The sequence below is a fragment of the Rhinolophus ferrumequinum genome, chromosome 8 (assembly GCF_004115265.2).
Source record: "Rhinolophus ferrumequinum isolate MPI-CBG mRhiFer1 chromosome 8, mRhiFer1_v1.p, whole genome shotgun sequence".
Classification (NCBI taxonomy): domain Eukaryota; kingdom Metazoa; phylum Chordata; class Mammalia; order Chiroptera; family Rhinolophidae; genus Rhinolophus; species Rhinolophus ferrumequinum.
Window position 1 is genome coordinate 5,737,670 of NC_046291.1, and position 17,277 is coordinate 5,754,946.

The window sequence follows — 17,277 nt, forward strand, 5'->3', positions numbered from 1 at the left end:
CGGTTAGCCTGTGGGTTTGCTTCTCCTTGAAGCCTGGGGTATTGCCTTCTTCTTCATGGTCCTCACAGCCTGGCCTGCAGCCTGGCATGCTTTTGACACATTTAGGACTCCAACTCCAGAGTCTGGGCTCTTAGCCACAACCTAAACTGAACGCTATTTTAAAATAACTGAAGTAAGACAATTTCTAGGGATATGCTCAAAATTAGGCAGAAAAATTCAATTTACATCCCATGCACTAAAACACAATTCCACATAATGTGAAGGACGGCCTCGGGCGTCTGCCCCTCTCCCCTTCTCTCTCCTTCCCGAGGCCCCTGCCAGGGCTGCAGAGCCTTGTTGCTGCCTGTCATTCACAGTCATTCAGCCCCTTCTGGCATCCAGTGGCCCCTCCTCCCCCAGCTAGGCAGGTCAGGGCGAGAGTGAGGCAAGTGAAGCAGCGAGGTGCTACATTCAAGATGGTGGGTTCAGGCAGGCACCTGCCTGTCCTTACCTTTTGCATCTGGGTGCCTCACTTGCCTCACCCTGTTCTTGACCTTCCTAAACATATGAGCAGCATGTCACTGTCTGCTCAAGTCCCTGCAGGATAAAACATGGACTGAGAGTCACTTACTTGCTTAGGGAAGTAGGAAGAAGTCAGTGGTGGGAGAAACCGGAGTGCTGGAGCTGAGTCTCATACGGACAGCTGATCCGGAACTGCTGCGGGGCACAGAGCTGCTATTTGGTGAGTGGGACTGCCAAGACGTCCCAAATGGCAAGGAGTACTGGTCACCACTGCCCCGTGACGTATGGCTGGGTACCTGCACAAGGACTTCTTACGTGTCCCCAAGGTCTGCTCCCATTGGCTCAGGCGATATGAGCAGCTCTAATCTGTGTAACTAAAGCAATCCAATTACCCACCCCCGCCTCAACAGGTCCCTCTGGCCTCAACTATTTCCTCTCGCCTCAGCCAGCTCCTCCTTGGCTTCAACTAGCCCGATTGGCCTCACCCAGCCCACCTGGCCTCACCCAGCCCACCTGGCCTCAACTAGCCCCTCAGCGTCTTGCGCCTGCAAGGCTTTGCCAGTCTCAACCTGCCCCTTGTTTCCTATCTTGCCTGTTTCAGGTCTCGCCCACACCTGGGAGGCCTTCACCCACCTCCTCCCAGGACATTCCTACATCCCGAAGGCCCAGCTCAGACGCCACCCTCATCGCCGCCTGGACCTTTTCCCTTCTCCTGTGTAAAGGATCCCTCGGGCCCTTCCACAGTCTCATCTCCAGGGAGAGGGAGGAACCAACGGTCAGTGAATGCCTACAAAAGCCAGGCTCCGCGTCTCTGCAGAGCCAAGCTCACCAAATCCGCACAACCACGCCAGGCAGAAGGCATCTTTCTCCCCATTTTATAGACAAGGCTCAGAAAGGCTAAGTGCCTGGTACGAGATCATACTTTTAGGAAATGAAAATCAAGATCCTTAACCCCCGTTCTGTCTGACCCCACAGCCCAGGATATACCACACCTGGCCTCCCCCCACCCCTGTGGTGCCCTTCTTTAAGGTGCTAACCCCCAAGGCCCAGCAAATGCCATCAACACACACACACACACACACACACACACACACACACACACACACACACGTGGCTGAAGGGACGAAGGAGACCACTGGCTGTACACACCTGGGATCAAAGTACTCAGGAACCCAGACTGTAACCTGAGAGGAAACTGACCTGCGCAGACCAGCCACTCAAACAGAAAATGACAGGAAAGTCAATTGTCCTGACTCTACTGCCTGACAGTGCTCTTCCTAGCCAATGCAGATTCCCCAAAAGGGACCTTTGGGGGCAGGGAGGGTAGTGAGAGTGAGACCCTGCGATTGCATTACAAAGGGTCTCTGTCAGTTGGAGTAAAGGCTGGGAGCTGGGGTTGCTGCCTTGCAGGGAGCTTCTGGGCCTTCAGACAGCTGGATCTCCATGGAAATTAGTTTGTGGACATAAAGGAGCTATTTTAAGGACCAGCGAAGAGGAGAACCTGTAGGCTGCAGTTAAGGAAAGTAGCTGTGAGAGAGCTTTGCTGAGTGACTCACTAATTTCCCTCCTATAGGGGTGGAAAAAATGGCATGGAAAAAGAACGGAAACCCAGGAAGGAGAGGGAGGTGGCGCCCACAGGCTGACCCATCCCTGCGAAACGCCTCAGGCCACAGCAGCTGGCCTTCAGGCTGTGCTGGGGGTGGAGATGCTGGGTGCCCAGCAAGCAGCTATTATTAGAGAATATCCATTGCGATAACAACACCTTCCTGTTGGCGCAAAATTTGCTGTTGTCAACCAGTGTTCATATAATCATGCAAAGAAAGAAATGTTTGCTTTTTTAAAAAAGTGACTGCAGCAGCTTCTGCAGTCTCAGGGGACAGCAGAATTCATCTTCGGCGTGGGGGGCACTTTTGTGAGAAAAACTTGTTGATAAATCCACCTTCTTAGTTACAGCTGTTGGTGAAGGCTAGCTGAAACAAAATACAGATATTAATAGATGCTCCTCGATCTATGATGGGGTTGCATCCTGATAAACTCTTCGTGAATTGAAAACATCGTAAGTCGAAAATGCCTTTGTGGGCGGTCGGATGGCTCAGTTGGTTAGAGCGGGAACTCTTAACAAGGTTGCAGGTTCAATTCCTGCATGGGATGGTGGGCTGGTGCCCCTGTAACTAAGATTGTAACTAAGATTGAAAACGGTGACTGGACTTGGAGCTGAGCTGTGCTCTCCACAACTAGATTGAAGGGCAACGATTGATGGGTCCTGGAAAAACAGTTTTCTCATATTCCGCAATAAAAAAAAAAAATTTAAAATTTAAAAAAATAAAGAGGAAATGCATTTATTACACCTCACCTACTGAACATCACAGCTTCGCCTAGCCTACCTTCATCATGCTCAGAACACAATAACCACACTGCTTTTCTTTGACTTACTTCTCTCGGGGACCCTGAGAAGTGTTGGAGAGCGCCCGGACATCCGTTCTAGGTGGGGGTGGGAGCTTGAACTCTTTGCTCTCCTTTGCAGCACACCAGCCCAACCTACAGCCACTGGGTCCCCCAGGAGGTAGGGTGATGGATGCAGGGGGGTTGGCCTAAGGGATGTCTGTGTGTCTCCAATTGTCCCTCCACATCAAGTCAGAAGGCAGACGCCTGGGGACCAGGAAGTGAGCCTGCAGGGGGAGGAGCCAAGTTTGCAGTGGGCTCTCAGCCCCGCCCCTGCAGTCTCCACAGGCCATTGCTGAAGGGCAGTGAATGGTTTGCTCCATGGCTGCCGAGAACACCACTCCCTCAAGCTCTGCCCGGAGTCCAGGCCTGGTGTCTGAACTGGAGCAGAGGCCCAGCAGCTGGTACTGGTGGGGACAGCAGCCCAGACCAAGGCACCCTGGAAGTGGGGCCAAGCATCGCCCACACTGGCTGTCCCTGGGGACTGCTCCCTGACCCGTGGGCGGTACAAGTTGACCCTGAAGGCAGGGAGCTGGAGGTCCAAGACGTGGGGATTATTTACATGTGTTTGTTATCTGGAGCTTAGCAATGAACGCTTACAAAAGCCAGGAGGAACTTGTGGCTGCAGGACAGGAGGGGTGGTGGTCGAGGGGATGGCGCTGGTGGAAGTTGGGCGGCTGCAGGGTGCCTGGAGTCCCACAAACATGTGTGATGTCTACTGCTGTTCCTGTCCCATGCCCAACTTCAAACTGGTTCTACAGCCCCCTCAGGTCAGAGCAATGTTTGCCCGTCACCATCGTCAACCTCAGTATTCTCCCGTCCCCTGGTTGATGCTGTATGGCCTTGACAGCCTACAAGCGTGTTCATGGCTGAATGTCAGGAAAAACTGTCACACAGATGGGAGCTGAGTGAGAAAGGCACAATTTATTGGTTGCGCAGACTGACACACAAGGGGATGTAAGGTGCGTACCCAGTTTTATTGCCTTACACAGAGACTTCACTGTTTGGCTTCCTTCATTAATTCTGTTATGTGAAAAAGCAACACAACACATCATCCACGTAGTCTCCTAGTCATCAAAGAATCAGAGCCCAAAGCTAAGGATTTCTAAAGAAAAGACTGCACTGTTTTGAGAGGCCCCTGGCTCCCAGGTAGGAGAGCTCAGCTTTCGGGAGCAAAGACCTTTCTATTAATGTGACGACCTAAGTGTTGGGGGACTCAGCTCAACCCATGGCCTAGTGGAAGCTGCCCACCTCATGGAGGTTATGGGGAACCTGGCTCCCGCCTGGGCCTCTGTAGCCCGAGCTGAAGGTGGCTCTCCCCCCTGGAGAGTGGGAGCTGATTTTCCTTCTTTTTCAGACTAAAGAACTGAGAGGACCCAGAGAGAGCCCTGCTCTCCAGGCAGCTCTGCCCACACCCTTGGGGCTTCAGCTAAAGCAGTTTGCATCACTGCAGCTGGACAAGGTCAGGTTCCTCTTGGCCTAAATTAACACTCACTCTTCAGCTCCCTAAAGGCTGAGCGCTGTCTCACTTCAGGTCACAGGCCTTAATTTTTAGTGCTTTGCCCAAATCACGCAGGACATCCTGTTTTGAACTGGGGCATCTGGGAATGTGGTTTGGTTTGGCTGAGGAAGACTCATGTCACAATACTCGTAAAGCACTTAGCAGGTACCTGGCACGTGGTGAGTGCTCGATACATGCAGCCATTATTATTATTATTATTATTAATATTATCATTATTATTATTTATATCTCTACCCGCAAATCAGCACTTTTAGTTTCTTTCTTGAAAATGGCAACCAGAACAAAGCCCTTGGGTGCCAAGTACCAAGATCAAGCCGGGGGCCCAGGTGTGCAAGTTGTTTGTTACGATTTGGCTACACTTTCCTTCCAACCTCAGCCTTAGGGCCCAGTTCCGCAGCCAGCGTACTCTGCTGACCACACAGAAGCTGGGCCTCTGCTGAAAAGTACGAAACCCTGCACAGGAAGCTGGGTAGGAGGGGCCAACAGGAAGTCCCAGGAGAGGGTCCGAGTGGCTTCGTGCTGCTCCTCTGGCCCCCGTCTCACTGGCAGCTCACCAGAGGTCTCACTGCAGGAGAACAGAAGATTGTCAGCACTGCATTCTTGCCAGGCCAGATTCAACTAAAGGTCCCTATGTCCCTGCACACCGGGCTAGGTCAGGCTCACTTTAACATAGTGCCGAAAGGGCCCACCCACGGTTCTAAGTACTCTATTCGTATATATTCTAATCCATATGCATGGGTGTCATATGTATGCATCGTAATATGTAACATGTAAACAAATATGTATTATATAATTTACGTATAAAATATAACATATAGGAATAATATATAATAATATGCAAGCCTCCTTATAAACCTAGGAGGCAGGTCCCATTAAGAGCCCCCTTTTTCACAGAGGAGTATTAAGCTCAAGGCACAGAGCCAGGAAGTGGGAGAGCGGGGGCCTCAAACCCAGGAGTTTGGCTCCAGAGTCTCTTCTTAGCACTAGTTTTGCTCAAAAAGAAATCTATTTTATAAAAAGGAAGGGGACATTGCATCTGAAGACTGAAATCCAGAGAAATGTTTAAGTACTAACACTAATGATGATAAAAATGAAATGTCAGTGATCTGGGCGCTTTGTGTTTATGGAGCCTTGGGCCCGACACAGGAGGGCTGACAGTTTATCCACAGGCCCTCCTTTAACCCTTTCATTGTCGGAGCAGGGACTCTGGGGATAGAGAGGCCTGGGCTCAAATCCAGACTCCAGCCCCTCCTCAGGATGCAGCTCCCAGAACCACAATTTCTCAGAACCCACTCCTGGGCTGGGTTGTTACATCACGCACATGCACACTCACACACTCATGCAAGCCCACGTGACCCTGAGCACACTCCTAGGCATGGCAGGTTGTATCACACAAGTACACATGCATTCTTGGGCATGGCTGTCACACGCATGCATACACACATGCACCCCCCGACCCCCCTATGCACACCCCAGCGCACCTGCGTGGTGGCCCTGCCCAGCGGCATGTCCTCAGGCCGGTGCTTGCCGTGGTGGGGGAGTTCGGTGTTGTCACGGTAGTCACGGCCCTTGGAGTGCTGCAGGTGCAGGACTGCCGGACTCTTGACCGGGAGGGGCGGCCGCTGGGCGGGGGTGGGCGGGGCCTGCTGGCTCAGCTCGGACCTGGAAGGCTTGATGGGCCTCTTGGCTGGCACTGGGGCTTGGGAGCTGGCAGGGGCCTTGGGCTTCACCTGGGTCTTGTCCCCTGCGGCCAGCCGGCCCTCAGGGGAGGGCGAGCAGGTGAAGGAGCGGAGCCGCGGTGTGGGGCTGAGGAAGGGCGTGGGTGTGGGCGCAGGTGTGGGCACCGGCTTGCCTGTCCCCTGGCTGCCCTCAGCCTCCTGGGCTTTGGAGAGTAGGATGCTGGGCGACAAGATTCCTGGGTCCGGGCAGGGCAGGGCCTCCTTCCTCAGCATTTTGGGGGATTCCTGTTCTTTCCTGGGAACCAGCTTAGGGAAAGAACTCACAGACCCATACAGAGGGTTCTCAAACATCTCGGGCTTGGTCAGCTTCAGGTCCTCCTGAGGCGAAGCTTCCCCCACATTCTTCCCCAAGTCGCTGGGCCTGGAGCGTGGGAAATGGAGACACAGGGAGAAACAAAGGTGGGCAATGACTACTCAATGCCGATGGGGTTTTCTTTGTGGTGATAAAAGTGTGTGGGACTAGATGGAGGAGCTGATTGTACAACATTGTGAAGGACTGAATGCCACCGAATTGTTCACTTTAAAACGATTAATTTATCTTACGTGAAATTCACCTCAATGAAAAACAAAATTGAAAATGAGAGGAGAAGGTACTGTGTTACTCATAGGTTGACAAGCACACAGTTCTGGCTCGGACCCTTTCCTTCATTAAAAACTTCACACCATGGGCCGGCCCGGTGGCTCAGGCGGTAGGAGCTCCGTGCTCCTAACTCCGAAGGCTGCCGGTTCGATTCCCACATGGGCCAGTGGGCTCTCAACCACAAGGTTGCCTGTTCAACTCCTGGAGTCCTGCAGGGGATGGTGGGCTCTGCCCCCTACAACTAAGATTGAACACAGCACCTTGAGCTGAGCTCCCAGATGGCTCAGTTGGTTGGAGTGCGGGCTCTCAACCACAAGGTTGCCAGTTCGACTCCTGCAAGGGATGGTGGGCTGCGCCCCCTGCAACTAGCAACGGCAACTGGACCTGGAGCTGAGCTGCGCCCTTCACAGCTAGGACTGAAAGGACAACAACTTGAAGCTGAACGGCGCCCTCCACAACTAAGATTGAAAGGACAACAACTTGACTTGGGGAAAAAAAAAAAAAAAGCCTGGAAGTACACACTGTTCCCCTTCCCCAATAAAATCTTTAAAAAAAAAAAAAAACTTCACACCAGCGCCTTAGTGAGCAAGGGGACTTTAAGAAAGCGTTTGCGGGCGGAAGGCAAGACAGGGCTTCCATGGCATCACCAGTATCTAAACCACCGCCAGTCCTCACCAGAGGAGTCTGCCCCTCACTGCTGCCAACAGACCTGCCCTCCTGGCTTCTCCCACAAGAATCCCACAGCCTCTCTGCTTTCTTGAGCAAATCCTGCTGACTCTCAGGGGAACAGAAACTTTGCAGCTGACCAGATGTCCTCAGTGACCTTCTGCGCTGTTTGAGGGTCCCAGGTCAAGGAGCTCCATTTAACAGATGTGTAGTAGCCCCCCCATGTGCCCCAGGCACAGGAAACCGTGAACCAGACAAAATCTGTGCTGAGAGGGCCGACATTCCTGATGAACACAATATTCTTTGCAACCACAGTCTTCTCCCTGGAGAGCTCCTGGTGAGTGCAGTTTCTCTCGTGGTCACTCAGTGGGAAGGAAAAAACGGTGGTCATGCTGGCAATCAGAGGGAACCTGGAGCGATGTGAGTACTGGGAAACAAACCAGCAGCAAGAAAATAGGCCTGTTGACGTGTGGCAGAGAAGGAGCCCCATGTCAGGGGCCCGAGTAGAGACGTGAGCCTGTTCGTCTGTCTCCGCATTTATTACGACTCTTACTTGAGGTGACTTTCTGCTGAGCAAATTATGAGAACCAGGAATGGGAACACATTTTACTTTCTGGCCAACAGCATCATCTCCCCGAGGAGTGTTCTAGGTTCTGCTTTCTGCAAAAACGGGGGCTGCTATGAAGGAAACGTGTGTCCCTTGGAACCCATGGACAGTGCAGGTCATGAAACCTCTTACTAATGAAATGTGTGCTGAAACGCTGCTTGTGATTGCTGAACAGACAAGGTGAATAGACTCTTTGGGGAGGAGGCGTGGGCTCAGGGGACAGAGATGTCATCCTTGTAAGTGCCAATGAGGCGAGATGACATGGGGAGTTGGGGAGGCTAGCCTCAGGGACGTGCCCCCAGGGGCTTAACTATAGACTCAGTTTTGGACTCATTATTCTCTGGAAAGACCTGGAGCAGTTGTGTAACCAGAAATGCTGGAGACTTTGGAAAGCCACCTCTCCCCCGCAGGCCATCCTCTGTACCCCCAGCTGGATCCTCAAAGACCTCTGCTATGAGACCTCGCCCAGGGAGGAAGGCGGAGGAGGGTACAAGCAGCACCAACCAGAAGTTCTGATGGAGAGAAGCAAGACAGAGAAAAGAAGAATGTGTGGTCTGACACCTGACAGCCCACTCTCAATGACTGAGGTAGGAAGAGAGGGTTAGCCTCAGAGAATTCGGGCCAGGGCCAGGAACAGGGTTCTGGATTGCAAGCATTTTGGTGATTCTGAAGCTCACGCCCCTGGGACAAGAGCAGCGATGGAGGCGGCTGTCACTCTCAGAGAGGAGAAATCTTAGTGGGGGCAGGGTAGACTGGGAAAACCACACAAAACCTTAAAAGCCTCATTTCCCTGACCAAAAGTAACAAGAAACCGATTCCCATAGGAGTCTGCAGCTGTGGAATAAGTGAACCGATATCCAGGGCACAGTTAATTCCTGTGGTAGAAGGACCCCACTTCCCAGATTCCGGAGTCTGTTCTTTTCTAAAGAAGCGAAACACCGAACACGGTTTGAGCAGAACCCTCTGTCTAACCGCACGACTTCAGTCCAGGGTGACCAGCTGTTCAGGTTTGCCCAGGATTCAAGGGTTTCCCAGGATGTGAGATTCTTAGTGCAAAAAAGGGACAGTCTTGGGCAAACCAAAACAGCTGGTCATCCTACTTGAGTGTGGGGCAATGGTGGAGGACACGGAGGGTGCTGGTGACACCCCCTTTTCCATAGCCATTGCGCAGGCTGAGCCAGGGGTTGAGAGCAGCGAAGGCGGCTGCAGGCAGGGGTGGGAGCGGCCAGCTGCTTGCCTCTGACCACTCCTTGGTGAGCAGTGAGCTTAGAACGCCACCCTGGGGGCCGCTGGCCGACAGATGTCCTGTTCTGAAGCTGTCACGGGTGAAACTGGAGGGAACACGTCCCCCACCCAGTTGCAAGATGTGTGTTGTGTTCAAGTTGTTACGCACGAAGATACATTTACTTTGAGAACTCAGAAACATTTCACTTAAATAATCTCCTTGTTCCACGTGGTTGTTCACAGCTCCATTTCCTGAGTCATAAAGAGATGACCTTTGCTAAAGAGGCCCCTCAGCCCTCACTGTGCGGTAGCTTTTGTCCTCGTTTTTCCAGGGGAGGAGATGGAGGCTGTTTTTGCTTCCTCCAAGTTTCTTACAGAATGATCAGAGTCCTAAAATATTATCACCAAATTCTGAAAACTAGAGGTACAGAGATAGGGCTGAGCGCAGGGACAGACATGTTTACTTGCCCTGACCAACCCTCTCGTGTCCTGTTGTCCTATCACATCCTCCTCCCTCCATCCTTTCCTTCCTTCCGTTCATCTATCCACCTTAGGTCTCCCTTCTCTCTTCCAGGTCAGTACCAGCCAGAGGATGGTGTCTTTTCCTTTTTCTTTTTTTTTTTTTAGAGAAAACCTTAAGGAACAAAACTGCCCCTCAGAAAGGTTGGAAGTGGGGGGAGATGAGTGACAACACTCTCTTCTCTGGCTTCTAATCAGTGACAAAAACACTGCTGAGAAACCTAAGATCTCATGAAAGGGAAGCGAGGCTGAGAGCGGCCCCCTGAAGTCATTACAAACAGTGAAGACAGCCACCAAGCACAGAGGATGCTAATGACATGTTGCACCTTTGCAATCACTGTTAATGGGCCCTGCACTTCTAATTTCCATCTGTCAGCCTCTGGTTACTAGAAACTTCTAGAGCTCCCTATGCTGCGTTTCTACGAGATGTTCACGAATGTGTTTGCTTGGTGACAGCTGCACATGTGACAAGGGGCTGTGGCTTTGGCTGCCTGGGCTGGGCTCCTCCCTGTCTCCGTCCTCCTGACACGTGCTGCCCGCACCAGCTCTAGACGCAGGTCACCTTTCTCTAACCTCCTGGCCTTTCCTGAAGTTTCATGGCTAACCCCTTCCCTCTCCTGGTTAGCTTCTCTCCCCCTTCGCCCAGTCTCAGCTGCGTCTTTTTCTGACTGTCCTCAACAGGAGAGAGGGGAAAGCTGCCCGTGGGAACAGGCACTTCATGACTGAGAAGGGAGAGGGGAGCTCAGCATTGGAGAGGGACTTCTACATAGAAATTCCCACCTGTTCCTGGGGGGCCTCCAGGGAGTGAAAGATGGCCGGAGGGTTCACTGTTACAGAAAAGTGTTTTTCAATACATGTAGTTTTTATAGGAAGATATTCTTCCTGGTAGCATCTTTAAATTTTTCTTCTAAAAAGAAATGTTAGACGTTGACACCCATAGGGTAGGAGTTGGAGATTGTACAAGTATTTCTTGGGTGGCTACTGTGTTCCAGGCCCCAAGGATGAGTCAGTCAGGAAATGAAGTTTCCATTCTAGAGCCAGGTTTCCCGTCAGTGAAAACCCAGGGAAGGGAGAGGTCTCGGGGAAGGGGACACTCACCTCGACTCCTGTGTCCTGGGGCTGGGGCCTCGGGTCACGGCCGAGGATGAGAACTTTTTGGGTGATATGGGCTGTTGGGAGGGTGGTGTCGGAGGGCTCTCTCCCCTTCCAGGTCCCAGGGAGGAGTCCTTGAGTGGCTGGTCATAGCTCCAGGCTGTGGGCTGCTGGTCGGGGGACAGGGCCTGTTTCACGTGCCCGAAGGGCCCCACCCCCATGTAGTTGGGGTTGATGACTTCAGTGATGCTGGAGCCACTGCAGAGAGGGACCCTGTGGGGACACACACAAAGTCACACCTCAGCTCTCCCTTCTCTCTTCCAGCTCAGGACCAGCCTGAGGATGGTGACTTCTGATGCTCCTCAGGACACCTGAGGATCTGCCCCAGTCCTTCACTTTTGGGCAGTGGATTCATTCATTCATTCATTCATTCATTCATTCATTCATTCATAAAACAAAAGAGTTACTGAGGGCCTAGTAGACACCAGGCCCTGGGAAGAAATATGGTTGTGAATGAAGCAGCCATAATCTCCATTCTCATGGAACCCAGATCTGGTGGGAGAGACAAATAAAACAAGTTCAGTGACTGAGAGCCATGGCATATATACAATGCTGTAGTCTGACAGAGTCACAAAAGAGGCAGAGAGAGATGAGGAGGAGGGTTGGGACCAACTGGGCAGAGGGTGGTCAGAGAAGGCCTATCTGAGGAGGCAGATAAGAAGGAAGGGAGGGAGACAGTGGTAAGAGTAAGTGCAAAGGTCCTGAGGTGACAGGGGCTTGACTATTCCAGGAACCGTCTGAAGGCCCCACGAGCAAGTGGGGATCGTGAACTGGGAGGCTGCGAGGCCAGTGGGGCCGAGTGACTGTGCGGCGTGGGCAGGCTAGGGTGGGGGTAAGTGGAGAGTTCCATCTGGGACATGTCAGTTTGCATGTCTCTATGTGAGTCATCAGAACGGAAACAGCCATGTTGGTATTTGGAGATGAGTGTGGAAGTCACAGAGGTCAAGGATGGAAGGTGGGGAGGCAGCTTCAAGCTGTCTAGAGGATGGGCCAAACCTGAATGAGGTGACCCTGAGACATACACAGTGCCGCCTCAGCAGCAGAAGTGTCATCCTGTGTAAGCCGGTGCTCTCATGAGCACTGACAAGAAGCATTCTGAGTGGACAGGTTACAAGCATCCTCCCTGCTCCCATCTGCTCAGCCTGGTTCTGAGCACATCTCTCGCCCATCCGTCAATGCCTGCTTCAGAAATACTAACTCTAACACTAGTCAGATGGGAAATAATTTGTAGACCTACACCGATCCTGAGTCTGGAGCCAAGCTACGATGCGTCGTTGACAGGATAATAGTGGGGGAAAAAGATGAAAAGGGAATAGCGTGGTGCCCATGGCTACAACCATCAGAAGCTGGACGAGGGAAAGGGCTGGAGGTCCTGTGTTCCCAAGGGGTGGGTGGGCGTGTGAGCGAGGGCTGGACGGATAGGCAGAGTGGGGGCCGGAGAGGAGAGGAGTGAGCTGGGCTCTGCTGCGGCTCTTGGAATTTTCCTCGCGAATTAGCACAGCTTTGCTTCCTTAGCAAGGAAGCTGGCAGAGATCCTGACCACCCTTGCTGGCTGGATTTTGGGACTTGAGACCCTATCAGCATGCTGAGCTGACTCTGTTACAGGGGACTGCTCACTCCAAGTAATACAGATTCTTACACTGTCCAGGTTATTCCTAGTCCAGTCTCTGCCAAGAGCAACCTGTGTGCATTTTCTCCAGTGATTTTTTTTCTTAGTAACAGGATGGGGTTTGTTGGCCACAGAGCCATGACTGCTGATGGCCCCCACCTATAGGAGACACAGTGACCAATCCACGAGTCAACTCCTGGACTGGGCCTTTCTCTCCTAGGCTGTGAATTCCCAAGTCAGGGACTGTACCTAATGTGCCTTGGTTTCTTTAGAACCTGACACATAGTAGGTGTTCAGCCCACGTTTGTTGAACGGAACTGAAGTTTCCTACATAAAGGAGTCTCCCAGGCCTCGTCACCGTCACACCAATTCCCCCATCCCCCAGGGCCGTGGGTTTGTAGCTGGAAGCCTCAGAGCTGGAAGCAGGACAGTGCCTCTCAGGCCAAGCTTTCTTTCCCTCCAACTCCTGGGTTCCTCTGGGCTCCACTTACCCTCCCCTGGGTCCTAGGCCTGCAAAGTCAGCTAGTTTGTAATGAAGCCCTGGCAACCCCCCTGCTCTACCTGCTGGCAGGTTCCCACTGCTTCATGGGGTCGTGGCTGGTGAAGCTCTTCAAGGACTTGGGCGCACTGGACTCATCGCGTTCAGTCTTCACAAAGTCTGCAAGGACAAGGCCAGGAAAGAGCACATGAGGGCCCAGCGGACGGCAGAGAGCTTTGCACTGGCATCCAGAGCTGAACAGTGAACATCGGCTGCCCGGGAGGCAGGCTAAGCAAGATTCTGAGACCTCATACGAGTTCAGTGATTGATTAGTTATGTCTGCTATGGCTCCAGAGGGAGGAGAGTTGGCATATGTGATTCAGAGCAGTTATTTTGTGTGACATTTCCAACTTGTTGGAGATCCCCAAGGGACAAAAAAGGCAAACATTTCCGCATAAAACAAGTATAACAAGGTGGCTCCACCAGAGCATTTGATAGCAAAGCCTCTGTGGGCTTAAGGGGCAGCTGGAACCCCACTTTCATTTCTGACTCTGGTTTATGGTTGCAGAGGTGTTGAGGCCCCTCACTCCAACCCACAGTCCTGCTACAGAGAGAAGCTCCCTCAGGGCAGAGGGGAGGCACAGCCACGGGAGGCAGCAGCCCTGATGGCCCAGTGCCCTCCCAGGAGCTGCGGCTGCCAGACTGCCCACATGCAGTGAGGTTTGCTATCTCATGGTTCCCGTGAGAAGAGGGACCCCATCACATTTAGGAATTCCAGCTGAGCATGGGCGAACCTGCACTTTCACCTTGGGCTAGCTGCTTACTAGGTATGTGACCTTCAGCCAATCACTTCCCTCTCTGTGCCTCCGTTTCCCCATCTACAAGGTTGATACCTGGTGCTCAGAATATTCAATGACTTTGCTGAGAGGAACCTCACCCCTGTGCCTAACCCCACAGCACTGAAAAGGGTACCAGGGGTACCCCTGAAAAGGGGGTCGGGGGGAGAGGGGGCATGCCCGCTTACCGTAGAGCTTCTCCCTCGTCTTGCCCTGGGAGGTCTGCAGCTTGATCTCCCCCCGGAAGTGACCCATCATCTCTCCGTGATGGGTGAGCGGTGTGTAGATGGGGAGCGCAGTTTCTGTGGCCTCTAAACGTAGAGCAATGCAGCCCTCGCCTGTGGAGGTGGAGGGACAACACTCATGTCAAGGCCTCGCCATTCCGCAGCACAGACATCGCGAATTCCTCGTGGAGATGCAGAGCTACCGCTCAAAGGCAGTCCTTCCGAACAACGGCCAAGGCCCAGGACCATCGAATGAACCTTTAGGAACAACTCTTCAGCAATCTGGGACACCATCTTAAAATTGACAGCAAATGAACTCTACATAGATCAGTCGATGTGAAAAATAAAAAATGAATTCATAGAAAAACCAGTAGAAAAGCAGAATTAAATACTAATCTGATGGCTGGAGGAAATGACAACTTTCCAAGGTTTGAAGCCATGTAAGAAATGACAAAACAGGACGTACAGATAAAAGGATATAAAAGTTTAAAATTTTGACACAGAAGACAGCAAACGCCGCCTCACCGAGTCCATAGATGATGCCCGAGTCAATCTGTCTAAGGGACCCTGTTCAGTCTTTATTTTGTTGGATGTCTTGGCCACCTTTGCTCTCACAACCACGCCCTCTTCTCAACCCAACCCTGCCGGTGTCCCCGGCGTCACACCCTATGGCTGTGCCTTGTCGGCCTCCTGGGCCTGCTCCTCACCACAGCTGACCCAGATCAGGAAACGGAAACATTAACTCAGCTACTCACACCAGAAGTGCAGGGCCATCCCCCACCGCCATTTCCCCCAATTCCCATGTCCCTTCTCCACACCTCTCAATTTTATCCTGTCTCTCCATTTTTACTGTCACTACTTTCACGCGGGCCCCCTCATCTCTCATCTTGATCATTGATGGAAAGCTGGCCACATCACTGTCTAGCGTGACTCTTCAATGGTCCCCTACTGCCCCAGGATAAGGTATTTACCCCGAGCCTGGCTTGCAGGAAGTTGCTTGATCTGGCTCCTGCCTTCATCCTTTCTCTGGCTACCTGCCCCTTTCAGTGTGACTCCATGCTCTAGCCACACTGAATGTACTAAGTACAAGGGTGAACTCACATAGGGCTGGCGCCCTGGACCGGCTGAAGATGTTACGGAAGACGGTCTCTCTCTAGTGGGACAGTTGTGGAGACACAGGCCTGAGCACTGAGCAATGCTGGGAAGACCTGGGTTCAAATAAGGGCTCAGCCAGTTCCTACCTGTGTGATGTGGCCAAGTCACTTAACCTCTCTGAGCTTCAGTTTATTCATTGACTAATTGGGAGAATAGCATCTGCTTCATAAGATCTTGTGAGAATTAAAAAATGCCTGCAAAGCACCTGGCACAAAATCTGACACAGGAAAGACTCTAAAGCGAGTGGAAGGGCCTCTGGGAGGGGCTGCTGGCTCTTCCTCCCAGAAGCCCGATGGGGCGGGAAGGATGACTCACCAGTAATGGGCCCTCTGGCAGCCCTGGGATGGAGAAAGGGGCGGCAGCTAGGCTTTCTGTGACGGAGATTTTACCGCCTCCCTTACCTCAGAGGCTGCCAGCTACCAGCAGGTGTGGTACCTGCAGCACCTGCCCTGGGACACTCACCGTAGGATTCGTCGCTGTCGGAGGACTTAATGCTGACCAGGATGTGCTGGTCCAGCAGGTACTCGGGGTCAGAGATAATGGGCTTCAGCTGTAAGGAGAAGGGCATGGAGTTAGAGCTGACAAGTCAGGGGCAGGCGTGTGAGGGTCGCCAGCCCAGGTGAGGGGAACGCTGGAGAAAACAGGCCTACAGGAGTTGTTATTAAACAAATTTAAACCTCTGCTTTTCATGCCCAGAGACCAGGAAGTAACCCCTATGTACACCCTACCCAGCAAGGTGGGGTTAACTTTCTGTCCTGTCCCTCACCCCATATCACACTGCACTCTAGACCCCAGGAGAGGGCCTGAGCCCACATGTGCCCCAGCTCCCTTCCCCTCCTTTGCAGCCCACAGGGTCCTGGGAGTGGACCAGGCTGATACGCAAATTATTAGCTGATACGCAAATTATTAACGGGACTAGGAATCAGGTCTGAATGCACCCCTCTCCCACCCCAGGCTCCCCGAGCAAAGTGCAGTTCTCTCCTCAGCCCCCTCCCAGGACAGAGGCTGCACTGAAGGTGGTGCCACAAGGCTGCCCTCCATCTGGGCAGGAGAACGCCTGTGTCCACCAGCGGAAGTGGACCTGAAGTGTCCTGCAAGTTGCTGGAGGGTGGCTCAGTGAATGACAGACACGGACCCCGAATTCTAACTGTATCCCTGACTTTCTGTGACAACGAGGGATGGCTGGCTCCTGGCTGCCCTGCTGGTCTGGTTCGGCGCATGTGCACGTCAGGCTTTGCACGCAGGGTGATCCGAAACCCCATCAGTGGAAGGCCGAGTCCACGCAAAAACAGGGAGCTTAATGCACGCACTAGCTCCCCTGTGCTGGCTAACTTTGTGACTTTTGCACAATTTAAGGCTGTTTCTCACACTGACTCCAACATAGAAGGGCCTAGTAAAGGGTCACACGCTGCTCCAGTCTGCCCCCTTCCTTCCCACCCAGGTATTGAGAGACCCCTGGTGCAGGCCTGCAGCCATGTTGACCTACAGGATGGACTCTATCTTCATTCAGAAAGTTCCAGAACAAATGCCCAGGTGCTCTGGGGCATTCTGGAGTTCCAGAGCTGCACCAACCACTCTGTTCACTGACTTATAATGTTGGCCGGCTTGAAGTTAGACCCGGAGCCGGGGTCCTACGAATGCAGGAAGACCCCAGCCTCCCAGGCAGCAGTGAGAGTGAGGTGGCTGAGCGCTGAACAAGGAATGTCTGTGGGGAACACTCACCACGGTGGGGGTGGCTGCAGGGAGCCTCTGTCAGGGTGCCTCAAAGGGGTTTTAGAGGGTGACGCGGGAGGAGGCAGTGACAGAGGTGGGTGGCGGGTCAGGGAGCAGGAGGGAGTCAAACCCCTGAGGTGCTGGGGGGACAGATGAGGCTGGAGGGCGAGGAGGGGCTGGGAGCCCCCGAGGACCTTGGGCTCATCCCACGTGACATCAGGGAGTTGATTGGATAACGAGGGGTATGCCAGGGTCAGATGGGCATTCCAGAAAGATCCGTCAGGCTTCAGGATGCCTCAGCCAGACGAGA

At 52.8% G+C, this 17,277-nt stretch overlaps 1 protein-coding gene across 1 annotated transcript in view; it reads right to left on the minus strand.

The window, feature by feature from the left end:
- Window positions 1-3,854: 3,854 nt before the first annotated feature.
- Window positions 3,855-17,277, minus strand: part of INPP5D (inositol polyphosphate-5-phosphatase D) — a 107,303-nt gene continuing 93,880 nt past the window's right edge. The window contains exons 22-27 of the mRNA XM_033112430.1: window positions 15,717-15,804; window positions 14,064-14,213; window positions 13,123-13,219; window positions 10,899-11,165; window positions 5,947-6,565; window positions 3,855-5,030 (exon numbers count right to left, since the gene is read on the minus strand). Of these exons, the coding sequence (XP_032968321.1) occupies window positions 5,028-5,030; window positions 5,947-6,565; window positions 10,899-11,165; window positions 13,123-13,219; window positions 14,064-14,213; window positions 15,717-15,804 (1,224 nt within the window). The 3' untranslated portion in view covers window positions 3,855-5,027. The remainder of the gene's footprint in view (window positions 5,031-5,946; window positions 6,566-10,898; window positions 11,166-13,122; window positions 13,220-14,063; window positions 14,214-15,716; window positions 15,805-17,277) is intronic.